Source organism: Cherax quadricarinatus, chromosome 7, assembly GCF_038502225.1.
Source record: "Cherax quadricarinatus isolate ZL_2023a chromosome 7, ASM3850222v1, whole genome shotgun sequence".
In the NCBI taxonomy this organism is placed as follows: Eukaryota; Metazoa; Arthropoda; class Malacostraca; order Decapoda; family Parastacidae; genus Cherax; species Cherax quadricarinatus.
In genome coordinates, this window is record NC_091298.1 from 15944948 (window position 1) to 15969743 (window position 24796).

General features: G+C 40.0%; 1 protein-coding gene across 5 annotated transcripts in view; it reads left to right on the forward strand.

Moving 5' to 3' along the window:
* The window catches only part of LOC128686821 (rab-like protein 6), a 117281-nt gene that overhangs the window by 12083 nt on the left and 80402 nt on the right, over nt 1-24796 (forward strand). For all 5 annotated transcript variants that reach the window (XM_070082332.1, XM_070082337.1, XM_070082336.1 and 2 more), the window contains exons 4-6: nt 1041-1133; nt 6692-6816; nt 7161-7301. In XM_070082332.1, coding sequence (XP_069938433.1) covers nt 1041-1133; nt 6692-6816; nt 7161-7301 — 359 coding nt within the window. The remainder of the gene's footprint in view (nt 1-1040; nt 1134-6691; nt 6817-7160; nt 7302-24796) is intronic.

Genomic DNA, 24796 nt, shown 5'->3' on the forward strand with positions numbered 1-24796 from the left:
TAGGGCATTCATGTGTAACTACATACAGAGTGATGCAGAAACTTGTTGCAACAAGGGATTCTGACTCCAAGCTTGGAGTGCCAGACTTCTAACATAAATTTAACATTACAGATTTCAACATGTTATGTTAGAAGTGTATGGAACAAAGTACCCCAATCAACAGGTGCAGGAAAATGTTCAGCTGGTTAGGAGATTGACAGGTGAGGGCTTTGAAGATATGCAGATATATGAATGAACTGTTAGATGATGAAGGAAATCCAGAGGAAATGTTGGCAGAGCTCAGTGCCCAGATACAAGGCAGGCAGATGACAGAGAATGATGAGGAAGAACCTGAAGAAAAACCAGTTAACATTAGAACAGCTATGTAAGCAGTTCTGTGTTGCTGCTAAACTAGTAGAGTTTTTCTTACTGCTCTAGTACAACCATGAATATCAGTGTAACCATCCACATCAGCTAACAATCTCCAACCTTTCACCATGGCCCAGTAGGGCCACACCATCCCTCTCAACACCACCTATCAGAATAATTGACATGAATCAACAAGCAGAATTTAAGGTAAGAAATAATGTTTGTGAAATCTCTGAAGCATAAGTATTTTATTAAATATAAAAGTGAATCCACATACATTTACAGTATTAAATTTTTTATATATATACTATATAACTTAGAGATCTCTTATTTTTTTTTTTGGGGTGGGGGGGTTAATTAACGTAACCCTGTTTTCCCCTATGTTCTTCATTTCGGTTTACGTGAATTTTTATTACATGCTGTGATTAGGAACGTAAAGACCTTGTTATGTGATGGCTTACTGTAGGTTATAATGTGATCTAGGAAAGAAAACATAATTTGTCTGGACATCCATCAAATACTAGAAAATAGATTGCAGAAAAGTTTGCATAGATAAAAGATACTGTAAGTTAAAACACAATTAGCAATATGGATACTCTTTGATGGTACAGTATATCATTATATTGTACAAAATATCTCATGTAAAAAGATAAATAAATAAGGTTGGATTTATAATTCAAACATTTTTTCAGGTGGCCAGTATACAATGGAACTACAAAGCAACGGATGATGTTGTGAAAGTTGAGGTCTGGGATGTTGTTGATAAAGGGAAGAAAAAGAAAAAAGTAAGTTATTTGTTGTCTAATAGTGTAATTTTGAATTTCTATGTAGAAATGTATTTCCTCTAGTGAGTTTCTAATTTAATCCTTAAACAGTTTATGACCTAGATCTTTTTCTAGGTGGCCAACTGTTTATGACGAAGATGTATGAATTATTTTTCATGTGCTCATACTGAATGTGGCCTGATGTATTTTGTGGTTATCTATCTTTCTTTCAACACGCCGGCCGTATCCCACCGAAGCGGGGTGGCCCAAAAGGAAAAACGAAAGTTTCTCCTTTTACATTTAGTAATACACACATGTATATACAGGAGAAGGGGTTACTAGCCCCTTGCTCCTGGCATTTTAGTCGCCTCCTATATATATATATATATATATATATATATATATATACACACACACAAACACATAAAGTGGGAGTTGTCACAGTTGCTCTTTGCTGATGACACTGTGCTCTTGGGAGATTCTGAAGAGAAGTTGCAGAGATTGGTGGATGAATTTGGTAGGGTGTGCAAAAGAAGAAAATTAAAAGTGAATACAGGAAAGAGTAAGGTTATGAGGATAACAAAAAGATTAGGTGATGAAAGATTGGATATCAGATTGGAGGGAGAGAGTATGGAGGAGGTGAATGTATTCAGATATTTGGGAGTGGACGTGTCAGCGGATGGGTCTATGAAAGATGAGGTGAATCATAGAATTGATGAGGGTGAGTGGTGCACTTAGGAGTCTGTGGAGACAAAGAACTTTGTCCTTGGAGGCAAAGAGGGGAATGTATGAGAATATAGTTTTATCAATGCTCTTATACGGGTGTGAAACATGGGTGATGAATGTTGCAGCGAGAAGGCTAGAGGCAGTGGAGATGTCATGTCTGAGGGCAATGTGTGGTGTGAATATAATGCAGAGAATTCGTAGTTTGGAAGTTAGGAGGAGGTGCAGGATTACCAAAACTGTTGTCCAGAGGGCTGAGGAAGGGTTGTTGAGGTGGTTCGGACATGTAGAGAGAATGGAGCGAAACAGAGTGACTTCAAGAGTGTATCAGTCTGTAGTGGAAGGAAGGAGGGGTAGGGGTCGGCCTAGGAAAGGTTGGAGGGAGGGGGTAAAGGAGGTTTTGTGTGCGAGGGGCTTGGACTTCCAGCAGGCATGCATGAGCGTGTTTGATAGGAGTGAATGGAGACAAATGGTTTTTAATATTTGACGTGCTGTTGGAGTGTGAGCAAAGTAACATTTATGAAGGGGTTCAGGGAAACCGGCAGGCCGAACTTGAGTCCTGGAGATGGGAAGTACAGTGCCTGCACTCTGAAGGAGGGGTGTTAATGTTGCAGTTTAAAAACTGTAGTGTAAAGCACCCTTCTGGCAAGACAGTGATGGAGTGAATGATGGTGAAAGTTTTTCTTTTTCGGGCCACCCTGCCTTGGTGGGAATCGGCCAGTGTGATAATAAAATAAATAAATGTTTCCCACAGAGGCAGGGTGACCCATAAAGAAAGAAAAAAACCTTCATTATTCAACACTTTCACCATCACTCGTACATAATCACTGTCTTTACAGAGGCGTTCAGATACGACAGTTTAGATGTCCCTCCAAACTGCCAATATCCTAAACCCTTCCTTTAAAGTGCAGGCATTGTACTTCCCAGTTCCAGGACTCAAGTTCGGCTAACCAGTTTCCCTTAATCCCTTCACAAAATATTACACTGCTCAGACTCCAACAGCTCGTCAGGGCCCAAAAACCATTTGTCTCCATTCACTCCTATCTAACACACTCACACATTCTTGCTGGAAGCCCAAGCCCTTGCCCATGAAACCTCCTTTACCCCCTCCCTCCAACCTTTTCAAGGATGACCCCTACCCCACCTTCCTGCCCCTACAGGTTCATACACTCTCCAAGTCATTCTACTTTGTTCCATTCTCTCTAAATGACCAAACCACCTCAACGACCCCTCTTCAGTTACTTTAGTAACTCCACACCTCCTCCTAATTTCCACATTACGAATTCTCTGCATAATATTTACTCCACACATTGCCCTTAGACATGACATCTCCACTGCCTCCAGCCTCCTCCTCGCTGCAGCATTTACAACCCATGCTTCACACCCATATAAGAGTGTTGGTACCACTATACTCTCAAACATTCCCTTCTTTGCCTCCATGGATAACGTTTTTTTTTTTATCTCCACAGATACCTCAACACACCACTCGCCTTTTTTCCTTCATCAATTCTATGGTTAACCTCGTCCTTCATAAATCCATCTGCTGACAAGTCAACTCCCAAATACATATCTGAAAACATTCATTTCTTCCATACTCCCTCCCTCCATTGTGATATCCAATTTTTCTTAATCTATATTGTTTGATACCCTCATCACCTTACTCTTATCTATGTTCACTTTCAACTTTCCACCTTTACAGTGGTGAGTATACAAGGAAGCAGCATGATGATTAATTATATATTACAGTGAGAGTAAAAGGTAGATGGAAAACAAGGAAAATAGAAGCAGCAAGTAAGAGAGAGGTGAAGGTGTATAAACTAAAAGAGGAGGCATTTAGGGTAAGATATAAACAACTATTGGAGGAAAGATGGGCTAGTGAGAGTATAGGCAGTGGGGTCGAAGATGTATGGGGTAGGTTTAAGAATGTAGTGTTAGTGTTCAGCAGATGTTTGTGGTTACAGGAAAGTGGGTGAAGGAGGGAAGAAGTGCAGTTGGTAGAAAGATGATGTAAAGAGAGCAGTAAGGGAGAAAAAGTTAGCATATTAGAGATTTATACAAAGTAAAAGTGATGCAAGGAGGGAAGAGTATATGGAGAGAAAAAGAGAGGTTAAGAGAGTGGTGAAGCAGTGTAAAAAGAGAGTAAATGAGAGAGTGGGTGAGATGTTATCAACAAATTTTGTTGAAAATAAGAAAAAGTTTTGGAGTGAGATTAATAAGTTGAGGAAGCCTAGGGAACAAATGGATTTGACAATTAAAAATAGGAGAGGAGAGTTATTAAATGGAGAGTTAAAGGTATCTGGAAAATGGAGGGAATATTTTGAGGAATTGTTAAATGTTGATGAAGATAGGGAAGCTGTGATTTCGTGTATAGGGCAAGGAGGAATAGCATCTTGTAGGAGCGAGAAAGAGCCACTTGTGAATGTGGGGGAAGTTCGTGAGGCAGTGAGTAGAATGAAAGGGGGTAAGGCAGATAGGGATTGATGGGATAAAGATAGAAATGTTAAAAGCAGGTGGAGATATAGTTTTGGAATAGTAGGTGCTATTATTTAATAAATGTATGAAAGAGGGTAAGGTACCTAGGGATTGGCAGAGAGCATGTATAGTTCCTTTGTATAAAGGCAAAGGGGATCAAAGAGAATGCAAAAATTATAGAGGAATAAGTCTGTTGAGCCCTATGTAGTAGGTTGGTAGACAGCAACCGCCCAGGGAGGTACTACCGTCCTGCCAAGTGAGTGTAAAACGGAAGCCTGTAATTGTTTTACACAATGGTAGGATTGCTGGTGTCTTTTTTTTTGTCTCATACACATGCAAGATTTCAGGTATATCTTGCTACTTCTACTTACACTTAGGTCACAGTACACATACATGTACTGTACAAGCATATATACACACACCTCTCTGGGTTTTCTTCTATTTTCTTTCTAGTTCTTGTTCTTGTTGTTTATTTCCTCTTACCTCCATGGGGAAGTGGAACAGAATTCTTTTTCCGTAAGCCATGCGTGTTGTAAGAGGCGACTAAAATGCCAGGAGCAAGGGGCTAGTAACCCCTTCTCCTGCATATATTACTAAATGTTAAAGGAGAAATTTTTGTTTTTCCTTTTGGGCCACCCCGCCTCAGTGGGATACGGCCAGTGTGTTGAAAGAAAGAAAGAAGTCTGTTGAGTACACCTGGTAAAGTGTATGGTAGAGTTATTATTGAAAGAATTAAGAGTAAGACAGAGAGTAGGATAGCAGATGAACAAGGAGGCTTTAGGAAAGGTAGGGGTGTGTAGATCAAGTGTTTACAGTGAAACATATAGGTGAACAGTATTTAGATAAGGGTAAAGAGGTTTTTGTGGCATTTATGGATTTGGAAAAGGCATGTGACACGGTGGATAGGGGGGCAGTGTGGCAGATGTTGCAGGTGTATGGTATAGGAGGTAGGTTACTGAAAGCAGTGAAGAGTTTTTACAAGAATAGTGAGGCTCAGGCTAGAGTATGTAGGAGAGAGGGAGATTATTTCCCAGTAAAAGTAGGCCTTAGACAAGGATGTGTGATGTCACCGTGGTTGCTCAGTATATTTATAGATGGGGTTGTAAGAGAAGTGAATGAGAGGGTCTTGACAAGAGGTGTGGAGTTAAAAGATAAAGAATCAAACACAAAGTGGGAGTTGTCACAGTTGCTCTTTGCTGATGACATTGTGCTTTTGGGAGATTCTGAAGAGAAGTTGCAGAGATTAGTGGATGAATTTGGTATGGTATGTAAAAGAAGAAAATTAAAAGTGAATATAGGAAAGAGTAATGTTATGAGGATAAAAAGATTAGGTGACGAAAGATTGGATATCAGATTGGAGGGAGAGAGTATGGAGGAGGTAAATGTATTCAGATATTTAGGAGTGGATGTGTCAGCAGATGAGTCTATGAAGGATGCGGTGAATCATAGAATTGATGAGGGGAAAAGGGTGAGTGGTGTACTTAGGAATCTGTGGAGACAAAAAACTTTGTCTGTGGAAGCAAAGAGGGGAATGTATGAGAGTATAGTTGTACCAACACTCTTGTATGGGTGTGAAGCATGGGTGATGAATGTTGCAGCGAGGAGAAGGCTGGAGGCAGTGGAGATGTCATGTCTGAGGGCAATGTGTGGTGTGAATATAATGCAGAGAATTCGTAGTTTGGAAGTTAGGAGATGTGGGATTACCAAAACTGTTATCCAGAGGGCTGAGGAGGGGTTGTTGAGGTGGTTCAGACATGTAGAGAGAATGGAACAAAACAGAATGACTTCGAGAGTGTATAAATCTGTAGTGGAAGGAAGGCGGTGTAAGGGTCGGCCAAGGAAGGGTTGGAGCGAGGGGGTAAAGGAGGTTTTTGTATGCAAGGGGCTTGGACTTTCAGCAAGTGTGCATGAGCGTATTTGATGGAAGTGAATGGAGACAAATGGTTTTTAATACTTGATGTGCTGTTGGAGTGTGAGCAAAGTAACATTTATGAAGGGATTCAGGGAAGTTGACAAGCCAGACTTGAGTCCTGGAGATGGGAAATACAGTGTCTACACTCTGAAGGAGGGGTGTTAATGTTGCAGTTTTAAAACTGTAGTGTAAAGCACCCCTCTGGCAAGACAGTGATGGAGTGAATGATGAAAATTTTTCTTTTTCAGGCCACCCTGCCTTGATGGGAATCAGCTGATGTGTTAATAATAAAAAAAAATTATTTTTGCTTTAGTGTTAAGCATCCCCAGAATTTACGGAGTTAAATGTTGGTAAAGAATGGCATAGTACTCCTCACAGTTTTGTACATTATCTCTAGTTAAGTGTATCACAAGTTTAGTTTTTACCTGCAAGCATGTCTTTCCAATTTTTTTTAATTTCACTTATCTTTCAGATTGATGGATTGAAACTAGATAACACCAATCTAGAGTTTGAAGAGCCAGCCCTGGATGCTGAATTCCTTGATGTGTACAAAGGGACTAATGGTGTTATACTCATGTTGGATATGACAAAAAATTGGTATGTTGCAGTACCTTAGTAAATCTAAATTTGTGTAATTCCTCTTTGTTCAAGAGTGCCAATATTTAGTTTTAGGCCAATACCATCAAAAGTAACTGATATCCACTGATACTAGTACTGATGTCAATTCTGATGTTACCAAAATTAGTTGATACCAATTCCAGCACTTTGGAACACCCCTAATTTTGTATGTGGTTGTTTGGTCCATATGTGTTGTACTGATAATGTTTGGGTAACACTTGGTCAAGGATTTTTCCAAGCATTGTCTATTTATCAGTTAGTTAAGGTGCTCTTATACTGGTAATAAAATTTATGACCCTGTTACACCTAATATTTTTCTCCAGGACATTTGAATATGTACGTCGGGAGATTCTCAACATTCCAACACACATCCCGGTATTGGTTCTTGCAAATCACCGTGACATGGGCCACCATCGAGTTGTTTCAGAGGATGATGTTCGCTTCTTTATTGAAGCTTTGGAAAGGTTCCATCAGAGTTTATTCTGTTTTCAGTACTGTACATATTTTTATAAAAAGTTGTCATCATACAAGGTGTTATTTGTGCAATGAATATTATACAGAAAATTTGGAGCATAGAAGTTAGAATGCAGTGTGAGGTTACTAAAGGAGGGGTTGTTGAGGTGGTTTAGGCTTTCAGAGAGGATGGAGCAACATAGGATAGCTAAGAGGGTGTATAAATCTGGGATGGAAGGTTTGCAGACATATACGTATTAGATATCTTGCCGTGCTGTTGGAGTGTGATCAAGGTAACGTTTATGAAGGGATTCAGGGAACCTAGTTAATTAGTCGAGTCCTGGAGGTGGGAAGTACAGTCCCTGCACCCTGAGGGAGCAGTGTAGATGCTATTGTTTGGGGATTCAAGGATTTAGACATGTTGCAGTCAAGAGCATAATTTGATTGGTGATGTTAGTACACTAATGGCCCCCTTCAAGGCAGGCAAAATTGCTGACCTGGAGAATGTACAGAGAACCTTCACGACACACAAGTATGGTAAAGCACCTAAATTACTGGAAACGGTTGAAGTCCCTTGATTTGTATTCCCTGGAATGCAGGCAAGAAAGATACATGATAATATACACTTGGAAAATTCTAGAGGGATTAGTACCAAATTTGCACACAAAAATAACTCTATGAAAGCAAGACACAGCTGGAGATTCAACATCCCCCTAGTGAAAAGCAGGAGCACCATGAGTACACTAAGTATCAAGGGCCCAAGACTGTTCAACTACCTTCAAGAAGGTGCTGGACAGGCACCTAAAGTCAGTACCTGATTAGCCGGGCTGTGGTTCATACGTCGGGTTACGTGCTGCCAGCAATAACAGCCTGGTTAATCAGTCCCTGATCCACCACACGGCCTGGTTATGGACTGGGCCACGGGGGCGTTGATCCTCGAAACCCTCTCCAGGTAGTACTCCTAGGAAGACAGCTTCTGAATAAATGATTTTTTTTTTTTTTTTTAAGGCATCCTGCCTTGGTGGGAGATAACTGGTGTGTTGAGAAAAAAGGTAACCTATGAAAATGCAGCTTTCTGCATATGGTAGCTCAAGTAATAGTTAATGCAGCTTCATGATTGTCTAATGTTTGCAGCCTCAACAGGTGCACCTCTGGTGGCCCATAACACATCTAATCAGTACTCCTGTTCATTCCCTATATTGGCCAATTATCTGGTATAACTTTTCTGATACCATCATTCATTCTAACACAAGAGTACAGTGGACCCCCGGTTAACGATATTTTTTCACTCCAGAAGTATGTTCAGGTGCCAGTACTGACCGAATTTGTTCCCATAAGAAATATTGTGAAGTAGATTAGTCCATTTCAGACTGCCAAACATACACGTACAAACGCACTTACATAAATACACTTACATAATTGGTCACATTTGGAGGTAATCGTTATGCGGGGGTCCACTGTATTTTAATGTCAGCTCTTTGTATCTGGAAAATATAATCCTTCACAAACCCTTTCAAGAAGAAATCTTAAAATGATATCAGGGAAGTGTGGGAGTCAGGACTAATCCATCTGCTAGGGAAATTCATGTTACAGTAATTATGTTTTTCATGCAAAGAACTACATTTTCATATCCTTTACACCATTGTAATAAATTTCTGAAATGGGAAAAATGCTTTGTGGACATTCTGTATTATTGGATTAAATTTTCTTCATATTTACAAATAGTTTTTTTCTGTTTTTTCAAATAAATTTTCTTGGAACACAATAGCCATTTCCTACCAGTCAGTTGAGCCAAAGAACAAAACATTCCCCATCACTCATGTTTTTTCAGATAATTTTTTTTTTTCCAACAAACCGGCCATATCCCACCGAGGCAGGGTGACCTAATAAGAAAAACAAAAGTTTTTCTTTATAAATTTAGTAATGTATACAGGAGAAGGTGTTACTAGCCCCTTGCTCTTGGCATTTTAGTCACCTCTTATGACACGCATAGCTTACAGAGGAATTCTGTTCCACTTCCCCATGGAGAAAACATAAAATTATCTACATATTTTCTTATTAATTGTGTATTGGAGATTAATAATATTTATCTTTAATCATTATCACCCGATTTAAAGGCAAAATTATCAATTACTGCAATGTTTGTATATATAATTGTTGTATTTGTGATTACAGGAGCAGAACAATGCTTGTTGTGTCCCATCATATTTGTTTATATTTTTGAAATCACATTTGAACTTTGATGAATAGAAGTCTCAATAATGTGGCAAGAAAAACTCTCAACTTGCTATGCCTTAAAATTAGCTGGTGGTGCATTTGCTTCTTTAATACTGACATTGCTGTAAATTTCTTGTGGTATTTTATCTATTATCATCCCTAGATATTTTTCTTATTCTTATATTAAGATTGTATGACAGTTATTATCATGTGGCATGTGTGTCCTTTCATCTATCTCCATCACTTAATATTTTGCACTACCTAAATTTTTGATGTTTTAAATAATTTCAATTTCTTACACAATAACCCGCACATATGAGAGAGTAGCTTACGACGAGGTTTCAGTCTGACTTGGACCATTTATTCAGTTATGACATTTCTTCAAGGGGAGCCCTGAGGCTTACTAGGAACATAACCCATATTCTTTCCTAAATCTCAGTAGGATCTGTCTTCCACTCTTGCACTCATTGCAGGCTTCCCACCTCCATTTATACTGGCCAGTGCCCTTAATACATGCGTGTCAACACCCATACTTCTCGACAGATACCTCTGCAGCCTATTCTTAGGACCCTGAGCCCATTGTTAGGATTTGTGACTTCTTTCTGCTTGTTTGGAATCCAAATTGGGTTGGTTGTTCACTTTGCTTGGCTCACTGACTGTGGTCACCATGTGACCTGTTTTGTCTGCTTCTGGTCAGGCTGAATTACCTCATTCATGAGTGTGATTGCCTATTTGTGATTATCCATTCGTAGTTACAGGAGTAGAGCTATGCTCGTGGTGTCCCATCTTTAGTATTTAATTAATTGTAAAGTTCTTAACTGGCACAGTGGTAGAACAGTGGAGTGATTTACAAAAGGTAGTAAGGGCTACAGCACTGGAAACTTCATAAAATTTTATGATAAAAACTAAAGAAGGGACACCATGAGCTTAGCCCTGCTTCTGTAGCCACAAATAGGTAATTACTTCTTCACCTCAGGTTCAAGACTGGGTCCCTCACGATGCACCTGAGCCTTTTGGGGTGTCCGGCAGCTTTGGGTTACTTTTCCAGGCCACACACCTGCTACTGGCCCTGTGGATGCATGGTATCTCCTGCACTGGGTCATCAGTATAGCTACTTCTGAGGTAAGGCCTGTTTTTAATGACTGGATTACTCTTCATGTGGTTAATAAGTTTTTCAAAGGTCTGACCTCATGAACCCAATCCTCTTATTGCTTCAGATTTGAGCTGTGGGTCCTCTGGGCTTATTCATCAGGGATATTATTGATTGACAGGCAGGTCCACATGCCAGTGATCTACTGGCTTCTCGTTTTATGCCCTTCCATGAGTAACATTTGCATCTTAGAATCTATGATCTTGTGCTTGATCCTGGCAGAATCTTTGTGGGTCTACACTAGGATCATGCCAGGGGTGACTATTTTGTGGTGTTCCTCAGCCAGCTGGCCTGTGAATGGAAAATCATACTCATCTACAGGCTATTGGTAGAAACTATTCTAATTGTTCTGCTTGATTTGCCCAGATCTGGCTTCATAAAAGTTGTAAAGTAAAAGGACACAAGTGCAACTAATGTGACATTTTATTCTGGCAACAATTCGCTCTCCAGGAGCTTTATCAAGCCGTTACAAACAATACATGGACACAGGATATATATAGGCTTAGAGTGAGGTGTAATACTAGTGGTAGTAGTAGTAATATAAGTTGTTGTAGTAGTAGTAATACAATTTGGTAGAACAGTCAACTTGCATATGAGTAAAAGGTCAAAAAACTATTACTTGGGTAGCATAAAAATAGGTTAGACAAATATTTCTGTTGGTGGTCGGATCTGAGAAAGTTTGTTTCTGTGTTCCTTCTCTGTTGTGTTCTTGTGTAGCAGAGACTATGTGATGGCAAGGTTTACTGTTTTGAGGAGGATTTTTGATAATACAGTGGACCCTCGCATAACGCTATTAATCCGTTCCTGAGAGCTCAATGTTAGGCGAAATTATCGTTATGTGAATTAATTTTCCCCGTAAGAAATAATGGAAATCAAATTAATCCATTCTTGACACCCAAAAGTATGAAAAAAAAAAATTTTACCACATGAAATATTAATTTTAATACACACAAACTGAAGAAGACATGCACAGTTACATGACACTTACCTTTATTGAAGATCTGATGATGATTGATGGGATGGGAGGAGGGGAGAGTGTTGATGGTCTTAGTGTTTAGAAAGGGAATCTCCTTCCATTAGGACTTGAGGTGTCAAGTGCTTTTCCGGGGTTACTTCCCTTCTTCTTTTAATGCCACTAGGACCAACTTCAGAGTCACTGGACTTCTGTCGCACAACGTATCTGTCCATAGAGGTCTGTACCTCTTGTTCCTTTATGACTTTCCTAAAGTGGTTCACAACATTATCAGTGTACAGGTTGCCAACACGGCTTGTAACAGCTGTCTGAGGGTGATTTTCATCCATAAAGGTTTGCACTTTAAGCCACATTGCACAGATTTCCTTAATCTTTGAAGTAGGCAACTTCTTCAATTTCTCTCTCCCCTCCTCCGAAGCAGTTTCCTCAGGTCTGCCCTCTTGCTGTTGAAGATGATCTAGCAGCTCATCAGTGGTTAGTTCTTCATTGTCCTCCTCCACCAACTCTTCCACATCCTCCCCACTAACCTCCAACCCCAAGGACTTCCCCAATGCCACAATTGATTCCTCAACTGGCATATGCCTCTCAGGGTTAGCCTCAAATCCTTCAAAATCCCTTTGGTCTACACATTCTGGCCATAGTTTCTTCCAAGCAGAGTTCAAGGTCCTCTTAGTCACTCCCTCCCAAGCCTTACCTATAAGGTTTACACAATTGAGGATATTAAAGTGATCTCTCCAAAACTCTCTTAGAGTCAATTGAGTTTCTGAGGTCACTACAAAGCACCTTTCAAACAGAGCTTTTGTGTACAGTTTTTTGAAGTTTGCAATAACCTGCTGGTCCATGGGCTGCAGGAAAGGAGTGGTATTAGGAGACAAAAACTTGACCTTAATGAAACTTATGTCCCCACAAAGTCGCTCTGCCAAGTCTGTAGGATGACCAGGGGCATTGTCTAACACCAGGAGGCACTTAAGGTCTAATTTCTTTTCAGTTAGGTAATTTTTCACATTGGGGGCAAATGCTTGGTGTAACCAGTCATAGAAAAAGTCCCTAGTGACCCATGCCTTACTGTTTGCCCTCCACAGCACACAAATTAGCCTTGAGGATATTCTTTTGCCTAAACGCTCTGGGAGTTTCAGAGTGATACACTAATAAAGGCTTCACTTTGCAATCACCACTAGCATTGGCACACATTAACTGAGTAAGCCTGTCTTTCATAGGCTTATGTCCTGGGAGTGCCTTTTCCTCAGTAATGTAGGTCCTGCTTGGCATTTTCTTCCAAAACAGGCCTGTTTCGTCACAATTAAACACTTGTTCAGGTTTCAGTCCTTCACTGTCTATGTACTCCTTGAATTCCTGCACATATTTTTCAGCTGCTTTGTGGTCTGAACTGGCAGCCTCACCATGCCTTATCATACTATGTATGCCACTACACTTCTTAAATCTCTCAAACCAACCTTTGCTGGCCTTAAATTCACTCACATCATCACTAGTTGCAGGCATTTTTCTAATTAAATCCTCATGCAACTTCCTAGCCTTTTCACTTATGATCGCTTGAGAGATGCTATCTCCTATCTGTTTTTCGTTTATCCACACCAATAAGAGTCTCTCAATATCTTCTATCACTTGCGACCTCTGTTTTGAAAACAAAGTTGCACCTTTGGCAAGAATAGCTTCCTTGATTGCCGTTTTCTTGGACACAATAGTAGCAATGGTTGATTGGGGTTTACTATACAACCTGGCCAGCTCAGAGACACGCACTCCACTTTCATACTTAGCAATGATCTCTTTCTTCATCTCCATAGTAATTCTCACCCTTATTCCTGTAGGGTTGGCACTAGAAGCTTTCTTGGGGCCCATGGTCACTTATTTTGCAGGTGAAATCACTAAAAATGCTGTAATAATACGAAATGTTCCGATTGTATGCTTGGATGTTACTGCGGAGGCTAGCTTGTAAACAATGCCACCGGCGAAACAAGTGAGGCTGGCTCAGGCCGCACATAGATGCGTCTCGGACAAAACGCGTTGAGCGAGTTTTTTAGTGCTATGCGAGGCCAAATTTTAGCGATAAAATGTATCGCTACGCGGATTTAACGTTATGTGATGCCAACATTAGGCGGGGGCCCACTGTACTTCAGAGATGATGAAGCTGTCATTATTTTCCTTGATAGTGTTAGAAACAGCGATTAATGATGATTCAAGGCATTTACGTCTGCGGAAATTTGGCTCTCTGATTACTAGTCAGGCATCGTTGAGTTTCATGAGGTGATTGGTGGAATTTCGGTGTTGTACTCAGGCGTTGTTCAAGTTATCATTCTTGCATGCATTGATGTGTTCATTGAGGCGTGTTTCGAGGTTCCTAGCTGTTTTCCATACATATATCTTGTCACAGCCTACACAAGATATAGTGTAAACTCCTGCATTGACTGGTTCATGGTGGTTTGATTTTTTCCTGGTTAGATCCCTTATAGAAGTGCTGGATGTGATGGTGACTAGTGTTAGTTTGTGCGAGTACTTTGGAAACGTTCAGTGCAACCTGGCTGTTGGGAAGGTTGATAACTTTGTTAGGAGTGGTGTTGGTGCTTGGCGAATTTATGTTCTAAAGAGCTCTTTTCCTGCAGTCTTTGATGAAAATGGAAGGAGAATGTAGATCAGTGAAGGTTTGGCGTACGTAAGTACAGTGGACCCCCGACTTATGATGGCCTCAACCTATGATAAAACCGACTTACAATGTTTGTCAGCGTAAAAACTCGACCCCGACCTACATTGAAAAACTCGACTTACATCATTCGTTCTGAACGAAGCCATCTGGTCTGTCTGGCCTGAGCGCCTCAGCTGAGCTAGTGTGACATTGTTTACAAGCCAGGGCAGATGGTTGCATGCATACATTCGATAAATTTTGTATTATTCCAGTGTTTTTAGTGTTTGTAACTGCTAAATAAGCCACCATGGGCTTATCGAGAATACCGAGAAACAATTAACCCCAGAGAATTAGCCACCCAGGATAATCCAAGAAAGTCAGTGTGTCATCAAGAACTGTCTAACTTATTTCCATTGGGGTCCTTAACCCTTTCAGGGTCCGTCCCGTAGATCTACGGCTTTACGTTCAGGGTCCAAACCGTAGATCTACGTTATGAGCTCAGCTCACTCTGATAAACTGTGAGTGGTACATTTGGGCCTAGATATGAGAGAATACATCTATGTGGTATGTGTGCACCACATAAAACAGATCCTGCAGCACACTGTGTATAATGAGAGAAAAAACTGAAATCATGATTTTTTTATTAAAACAGCGACTTTGCAGTGTTTTTTCGTATGTTTTTTATAGTTGTATTTGCGATTTCTTGGTCTCAATTGATAGAATGGAAGACATATTACAGAAATAGAGATGATTTTGATTGGTTTTAGCACTGGAAATGGCATGAAACTGAGCTCAAAGTAGCAGAAATGTTAAATTTTTGCCGATATTCAAGAGTAAACAAACGACCTCACACGTCTAATACACGCCAGCTGGTGGGTCTAATATGCATTCACAAATATGGTGATGATATTTATACAATTATTACAGTATTGCATAACAGTAAATCTTCTATTTTTTGGTGTGAATAAAAATTCATTATGTGAATAAAAAATCAAAATGGAATTTATTTGTAAAGCCTCAAAACATAACTAATGAACAGAGGAAATGTTAGTTTAGTTCCAGGAATACCTACATTGTTTATTCTGGAGCCTATTTTGAAATTGGAATATTTTGAACTTTGTGTTAAATTGGCCAAATTAACAATTTCCGATCGCTTTAATTTGTAGTTGAAACAGTTGACTTGCTGATTTCTTGTGCTCAATCGATAGAATAGAAGTAATACTAGTGAAATAGCTAAGAATTTGGTTGGCTGGAATAATGTAATTGGCCTAAAATGGGAGTCAAAGTCGGCAAAATTGCCGATTCGTAAATATCGTTGACACATCAAAATTTGCGAGAGCCTAATTTCGTCAATTTTCCATCAAATTTCATACTTTTTGTTTTATTACCTTCACAAAAAGATTCTCTACCATTTCATAAGAAAAAATAACAAATTTTTTTTTTTTAAATTCTTGGACACTGGGGCACCACTTCAGATTTGGGCCTTGGACCCTGAAAGGGTTAAGAATTGTAGTGGTATACACAGTGTGATAAGGGCTGTTCCGGAAGAAAATGTCAAGCAGGACCTATATTACTCAGGAAGAAAAGGTACTCCCAAAACACAGTGTCTCATCATTCAACACCACATCTTCAATAAAGGTGTCATTTATACTTCATTTAGTACACTAGTACATGCACAAAATATATTGTGCATGTATCCTTTTTGTGTGTAGGAAAATGTATATTTCATGTGGTAAAAAAAAAATTTTTCATTCTTTTGGGTGTCTCGAATGGATTAATTTGATTTTTATCATTTCTTATGGGGAAAATTAATTCGACTTACGATAATTTCTTCTTACGATATGCTCTCTGGAACGGATTAATATTGTAAGTCGGGGGTCCACTGTACATTCTTCATCAAGAAGCTCAGGACTACAAATTTGGTATGCTCTTAGGAAAAACCCGATGATGATGCCTCTTTTGGTCTTAGTATCTTGACTGGAATAAAAGTGAGTGAGATCATTTTTGTTGGTAGGGTTGCTGTAAACTTGAAATCTTAGATTGTTATCAGCTTTGTGAATGAGGATGTCTAGAAAAGGTAGCCTGTCATTGGATTCTTCTTCTAGAGTAAACTAGATAGCTGGTTCAACTGCATTGAGCCTTGCTTGAAGATTCTACACATCAAAACTTTTTGGAGTTATTGTGATGATATCATCCACATAACGTAACAAGTGATGCTGGAGGGGATGATGTTGGTGAAGTGTTCAGCTTCCATGTGCTCCATATGCAAGTTGCCTAAAACGGCACTAATAAAGGACCCCATTCCCATACCATAGGTTTGTTTGTAGAGCTTGTTATTGAAAGAAAAGCAATTGAAATTAATGGAGTGTTCAATCAAGTCAACAAAATCTCCAGGAGGTAGAGGAAGGTTAAGGTCCTGATTGACTTTGTCATAGAATGTAATCTTCAAGCAAAATTTTCAAGCAAGGCTTAATGCAGTTGAACCAGCTATCCAGTTTACTCTAGAAGAAGAATCCAATGACAAGCTACCTTTTCTAGACATCCTCATTCACAAAGTTAACAACATTCTAAGATTTCAAGTTTACTGCAAACCTACCAACAAAAATGATCTCACCCACTTTTATTTTAGTCAAGATACTAAGACCAAAAGAGGCATCATCATCGGATTTTTTCTAAGAGCATACCAAATTTGTAGTCCTGAGTCTCTTGACTAAGAATGTACTTCCATATACCAAACCTTCACTGATCTACATTTTCCTTCCTTTTTCATCAAAGACTGCAAGAAAAGAGCTCTTCAGATCATAAATTCTCCACGCACCAACACCACTCCTAACAAAGTTATCATCCTTCCCAACAGCCAGGTTGCACTGAACATTTCCAAGGTACTCACACAAAGTAGCATTAGAGTCGCCACCGCATCCAGCACTTCCATAAGGGATCTAACCAGGACAAAATCAAACCACCATGAACTAGTCAATGCAGGAGTTTACACTATACCTTTTGGAGGCTGTGACAAGATATATACAGTGGACCCTCGCCTAACGATATTAATCCGCTCCTGAGAGCTCATCGTTAGACGAAATTATCGTTAGCCGAATTAATTTTCCCCATAAGAAATAGTGGAAATTCAATTAATCTGTTCCAGACAGCCAAAAGTATTAATTTTTTTTTTTTTTTTTTTTTTTTTTTTTTTTTTTTTTTTTTTTTATAAAATATACATTTCCCTACAAAGAAAATAATGAGACATGCACAATAACTATATAAATAAATGTTAAAATGACACACCTTTATTGAAGAGTATTGATGAGTGATGAGACACTGTTTTTCTTGAACACTCTGGGATTTTCAGAGTGATACATGAGTAAAGGCTTCACTTTGCAATCCCCACTAGCATTACAACAAAACAAGAAAGTTAGCTTGTCTTTCATTGGCTTGTGTCTTGAGAGTGCCTTTTCCTCCTGAGTAATGTAGGTTCTGTTTGGCATTTTCTTCCAGAACAGGCCTGTTTCATCACAATTGAACACTTGTTGGGGTTGGAATTTTTCAGCTTTGCCATGCCTTATCACACCGTGTATGCCACTACGATTCTTAAATCTCTAAAACCAACCTTTGCTGGCCTTAAATTCACCAATATGAGCACTAGTTCCAGGCATTTTTTCCTGTTCACCTGGGTGTTAGTTGACTGGTGTGGGTTGCATCCTGGGGGACAAGATTAAGGACCCCAATGGAAATAAGTTACAGTCCTCGATGACTCACTGACTTTTTTGGGTTATCCTGGGTGGCTAACCCTCTGGGGTTAATTGTTTCTCATTAAGCCACACCAACAACAGTCTCTCCACATCTTCGAGTAGTACAGCTGACCGTGGTACAATAGTATTTCGATAGTATTTCTCACCCTTTTTACCACAGGGTTGGCACTAGAAGCTTTATTTGGGCCCATGGTGGCTTATTCAGCAGTTACAAGCACTATAAACAATGGAATAATACAAAATTTATCAAATGTATGCATGAAGCCAGCCACCCTGGCTTGTAAACAATGACGGCAGGGCAGCTGAGGCGCTCAGGCTGGACGGACAGGTTCAGGACGAATCACGTTGGGCGAGTTTTTTATCGTTAAGTGGGCCAAAATTTTTACGCTCAAACGCTTCGTTAGGCGGATTTAACATTATGCGATGCATTCGTTAGGCGAGGGTCCACTGTATAGGAGAAACGACTAGGAACCTCGAAACATGCCTCAGTGAACACATCAACGCATGTAGGAATGATAATTTGAACAATGCCTGCGTACAACAGCAAAATTCCACCCATCGCCTTGTGAAATTCAATGACGCCCGACTAGTAATCAGAGAGCCAAATTTCCACAGACGTAAATGCCTTGAATCATCATTAATCACTGTTTCTAACACAAGCAAAATAAAGGCAGCTTCATCATCTCTGAAGTACAGTATTAGCAAAAATCCTCCTCAAAACAGTAAACCTTGCTATCACATAGTCTCTGCTACACAAGAACACAACAGAGAAGGAACACAGAAACAGACCTTCTCAGATCCAACCACCAACAGAAATATTTGTCTAACTTATTTTTATGCTACCCAAGTAATAGTTTTTTGACCTTTTACTCATGTGCAAGTTGATTGTTCTTCCATATTGTATTACTACTACTATTACAACTTATATTACTACTACTACTACTACCACTAGTATTACACCTCACTCTAAGCCTATATATACCCTCTGTATTCATGTATTGTTTGTAATGGCTTGATAAAGTTTCTGGAGAGTGAAAAAATTGCTTCAATAAAATGTCACATTAGTTGCGCTTGTGTCCTTTTACTTCACATATTGTTGGTAATTCTACCAACATTATTTCATAAAAGTTCTTTTTCTGATGATTTAGGTGGGCCCCATCAAATTTAGGGGCTGTTTGAGAACATGGTAGGCCTCAGTGAGGTTCATATTATCACAGCATCTGAGCCTGTATGACCAGATCTACATACATAGGATCGATCAACTCTCCTATCTGAGTCATTGCCCTGTGCCCTCAGTAGAGTGCATCTTCCCAATATAAAGGTTTGAAGTATACTGCCTTTGTAACCAGGCAGGACTTCACCCAAGACTAAGTTGCATTGATATCAAGATTGCTCTGTTGGTGGGCCTTTCATGTGTGCTTTGTCAAGGTTTCATAAGGGATTATGGTTGCTTGTTGCTAATTCAGGTACTTAGTAAGAATGTAATGTTAAGTATCCATCCAATTAGTAGATGGTTGTCCCTACAGACTCCTGTGACCACATGCAAGGGTTTTTCTCTGTGCCCATGGACTGAAATCCTCTGCACCATACTAGATTAGGAAACCTATTCAGTAGTTCAATTGTATTTGCCTTTCATAATGTCTTTCAGTGTGACCTGGACTCTGGATTCCAGCCTTCATTCAGCAGCTGCTTCTCTATCACAGTGTTGGTGGTATGGTTCTTAGCCCTTTCAGGGTTTCCGACGTACTAGTACAGCTTATGCACCAGGGTTATTGACGTACTAGAATGCCTAAATACTAGTGCCTTCAAATTAGTGAGAGAAAGCTGGTAGGCCTACATATGAAAGAATGGGTCTATGTGGTCAGTGTGCACAGTATAAAAAAAAATCCTGCAGCACACAGTGCATAATGAGGAAAAAAAAACTCCGACTGTGTTTTTGGTTTAAAACAGCGACTTTGCAGTGTACTTTCGTATGGTATTTATGGTTGTAGTTTAGTTTTCCTGGTCTCATTTTATAGAATGGAAAACATATTACAGAAATTGAGATGATTTTGATTGGTTTTTTAATGAAAAGTACCTTGAAATTGAGTTCAAAGTAGCAGAAATGTTCGATTTTTACCAAATTTCAAAAGTAAAGAAATCATGCCAAGCGTCCAATACACGTCAACTGGTGAGTCTAATATTCTTTCACAAGTGCACTGATATTATTTATACCATTTCTACACTAATGCAGTAGCCTGCATAACAGTAAATCTTCTATTTTTTGTGAGAATAAAAATTCAAAGTGGAAAGCAAGAGAGATGTAAGAGGGGCCTGGGGACGTGATGAACGAACAGAAAAAATGTTATTTTAGTGCCGGGAATGTCTGTCTTGCTTATTCTGGACCCTAATTGGAAATTGACATCTTCTGAAATTTGTGTGAAATCGGCAAAATTGCCAATTTCTGACCACTTTATTAGATACTTGAAATTGGTAAATGGGTGGTTTCTTGTACTTATTTGATAGAAAAAATGGAGTTCTAGCGAAATAGATATGATTTTTGTCGACTAGTACACTGAAATTGGCTGAAAATAGGGCTCAAAGTGGGCGAAATTGCCGATGCATAAACATCGTCGAGACCACTAACTTCGAGAGAGCATAATTCTGTAAGTTTTCCATCAAATTTCATACTTTTGGTGTCATTATGATCGGGAAAATATTCTCTCTCATTTCATAAAAAAAATTTTTTTTTTTTTTCCCTGAAAAATTTTCGACCCTGAGAGCAAGATAAGGAGAGGGCCTCTCGACCCTGAAAGGGTTAGTGGGCCCCATAACCTCACTACAAAATGGATGATTTTGAAAACTGAAAATTTCATATCTTGGGGTTCACTGATTCTGCCACCTCCCTTACCTGTTCTGTACTTGTTGCCAACTGGAGATTCAAGCATTATGAGAGTTAATAGAGGATGCTGGCCATAACATGGGAAAGGAGACCTACACAGACTGCAAAAGTGCAAAATAATTAAAATAATTACTTGGTGTGAGGTAATGAGAGTTTTGTTGCTGGTGAGGCCTCCAGGGACTTAAGGAACACATTTATTTTTCACTTTTAAAACTTAGTTTTCCTCTCTAAAAGAGGAGGCAGTTAGGGTAAGATATAAACAGCTATTGGAGGATAGATGGGCTAATGAGAGCATAGGCAATGGGGTCGAAGAGGTATGGGGTAGGTTTAAAAATGTAGTGTTAGAGTGTTCAGCAGAAGTTTGTGGTTACAGGAAAGTGGGTGCAGGAGGGAAGAGGAGCGATTGGTGGAATGATGATGTGAAGAGAGTAGTAAGGGAGAAAAAGTTAGCATATGAGAAGTTTTTACAAAGTAGAAGTGATGCAAGGAGGGAAGAGTATATGGAGAAAAAGAGAGAGGTTAAGAGAGTGGTGAAGCAATGTAAAAAGAGAGCAAATGAGAGAGTGGGTGAGATGTTATCAACAAATTTTGTTGAAAATAAGAAAAAGTTTTGGAGTGAGATTAATAAGTTAAGAAAGCCTAGAGAACAAATGGATTTGCCAGTTAAAAATAGGAGAGGAGAGTTATTAAATGGAGAGTTAGAGGTATTGGGAAGATGGAGGGAATATTTTGAGGAATTGTTAAATGTTGATGAAGATAGGGAAGCTGTGATTTCGTGTATAGGGCAAGGAGGAACAACATCTTGTAGGAGTGAGGAAGAGCCAGTTGTGAGTGTGGGGGAAGTTCGTGAGGCAGTAGGTAAAATGAAAGGGGGTAAGGCAGCCGGGATTGATGGGATAAAGATAGAAATGTTAAAAGCAGGTGGGGTTACACTTTTGGAGTGGTTGGTATTATTTAATAAATGTATGGAAGAGGGTAAAGTACCTAGGGATTGGCAGAGATCATGCATAGTTCCATTGTTTAAAGGCAAAGGGAACAAAAGAGAGTGCAAAAATTATAGGGGGATAAGTCTGTTGAGTGGGAGCAAGGGGCTAGTAACCCCTTCTCCCGTATAAATTACTAAATTTAAAAAGAGAAACTTTCGTTTTTCTTTTTGGGCCACCCTGCCCTGGTGGGATACGGCCGGTTTGTTGAAAAAAAAAAAAAAAAAAAGTCTGTTGAGTATACCTGGTAAAGTGTATGGTAGTTATAATTGAAAGAATTAAGAGTAAGACGGAGAATAGGATAGCAGATGAACAAGGAGGCTTTAGGAAAGGTAGGGGGTGTGTGGACCAGGTGTTTACAGTGAAACATATAAGTGAACAGTATTTAGATAAGGCTAAAGAGGTCTTTGTGGCATTTATGGATTTGGAAAAGGCGTATGACAGGGTGGATAGGGGGGCAATGTGGCAGATGTTGCAAGTGTATGGTGTAGGAGGTAGGTTACTGAAAGCAGTGAAGAGTTTTTACGAGGATAGTGAGGCTCAAGTTAGAGTATGTAGGAAAGAGGGAAATTTTTTCCCAGTAAAAGTAGGCCTTAGACAAGGATATGTGATGCCACCGTGGTTGTTTAATATATTTATAGATGGGGTTGTAAGAGAAGTAAATGCGAGGGTCTTGGCAAGAGGCGTGGAGTTACAAGATAAAGAATCACACACAAAGTGGGAGTTGTCACAGCTGCTCTTTGCTGATGACACTGTGCTCTTGGGAGATTCTGAAGAGAAGTTGCAGAGATTGGTGGATGAATTTGGTAGGGTGTGCAAAAGAAGAAAATTGAAAGTGAATACAGGAGAGAGTAAGGTTATGAGGATAACAAAAAGATTAGGTGATGAAAGATTGGATATCATATTGGAGGGAGAGAGTATGGAGGAGGTGAACGTATTCAGATATTTGGGAGTGGACGTGTCAGCGGATGGGTCTATGAAAGATGACGTGAATCATAGAATTGATGAGGGAAAAAGAGTGAGTGGTGCACTTAGGAGTCTGTGGAGACAAAGAACTTTGTCCTTGGAGGCAAAGAGGGGAATGGATGAGAGTATAGTTTTACCAACGCTCTTATATGGATGTGAAGCGTGGGTGATGAATGTTGCAGCGAGGAGAAGGCTGGAGGCAGTGGAGATGTCATGTCTGAGGGCAATGTGTGGTGTGAATATAATGCAGAGAATTCGTAGTTTGGAAGTTAGGAGGAGGTGCGGGATTACCAAAACTGTTGTCCAGAGGGCTGAGGAAGGGTTGTTGAGGTGGTTCGGACATGTAGAGAGAATGGAGCAAAACAGAATGACTTCAAGAGTGTATCAGTCTGTAGTTGAAGGAAGGCGGGGTAGGGGTCGGCCTAGGAAAGGTTGGAGGGAGGGGGTAAAGGAGGTTTTGTGTGCGAGGGGCTTGGACTTCCAGCAGGCATGCGTGAGCGTGTTTGATAGGAGTGAATGGAGACAAATGGTTTTTAATACTTGACGTGCTATTGGAGTGTGAGCAAAGTAACATTTATGAAGGGATTCAGGGAAACCGGCAGGCCGGACTTGAGTCCTGGAGATGGGAAGTACAGTGCCTGCACTCTGAAGGAGGGGTGTTAATGTTGCAGTTTAAAAACTAGTGTAAAGCACCCTTCTGGCAAGACAGTGATGGAGTGAATGATGGTGAAAGTTTTTCTTTTTCGGGCCACCCTGCCTTGGTGAGAATCGGCCAGTGTGATAATAAAAAAAAAAAATACACACACACACACACACACACACACACACTCTCTCTCACTCTCTCTCACTCACTCTCACTCTCTCTCACTCTCTCTCACTCTCTCTCACTCTCTCTCACTCACTCTCACTCACTCTCTCTCACTCTCTCTCACTCTCTCTCACTCTCTCTCACTCTCTCTCACTCTCTCTCACTCTCTCTCACTCTCTCTCACTCTCTCTCACTCTCTCTCACTCTCTCTCACTCTCTCTCACTCTCTCTCACTCTCTCTCACTCTCTCTCTCTCTCTCTCTCTCTCTCTCTCTCTCTCTCTCTCTCTCTCTCTCTCTCTCTCTCTCTCTCTCTCTCTCTCTCTCTCTCTCTCTCACTCTCTCTCACTCTCTCACACTTTTTTTTTTTTTTTTTTTTTTTTTTTTTTTCACAGGGTTTGACAAGGTTAAGGATTCCTAGCTTTATTGACAAGCTATTTACAGGTTAAGGATTCCTAAGTTTATTGGCAAGCTAAGAGCTGTTACCTACATCAGCTCATTTGAAAGCATTTTTATTGTTTTGAGACATACAAGTAGGGAACAGGATGAAGTTGGAACCATCTGTGGGCCAGCATTTTCATTTGATCAACTGACTTTATCTCGTTGACATCATTATGCTGTACGAATGTGTTCCATACTCGAGTCATCCTGGGTATGTATGATCTCAGATGGAGTGATGTTCTGGAGAAGGGTACAGCCAGAGTGAAGTTGCTGCTTTCTGCCCGTCTTGTGGCATAAAAGCTTGTTTCATGCTGTCCTTGAAGTGGATCCAAGTGTGGTATTTTGACAATATTGGCCTTGTACATAACAGTAAGGCCACCCACATCCCTCCTATGTTGAAGGCTCTGCTGAAATGACAGATCTATCCAAGATGGGTCCAGGCGAGAGATGAGACGTCTTGCTCTGTTCTCTACTCTGTCAAGCAGTCGCAGATGAGAGGGGGGGGCAGGCAAACCAAGAAAGTGGAGCATACTCAAGGTGTGAGCGTACTTGTGCCTCATACAGGATCTTGCAACCCCTACTGTCAAGCAGATGCGAGATATGGCGAAGTGCTGTAAGCTTCCTGGCTGCCTTGTTTGCAAGATTTGCAACATGGTTCTTCATGGTTAGCTTGGAGTCAAATTTCACCCCAAGGATATCAA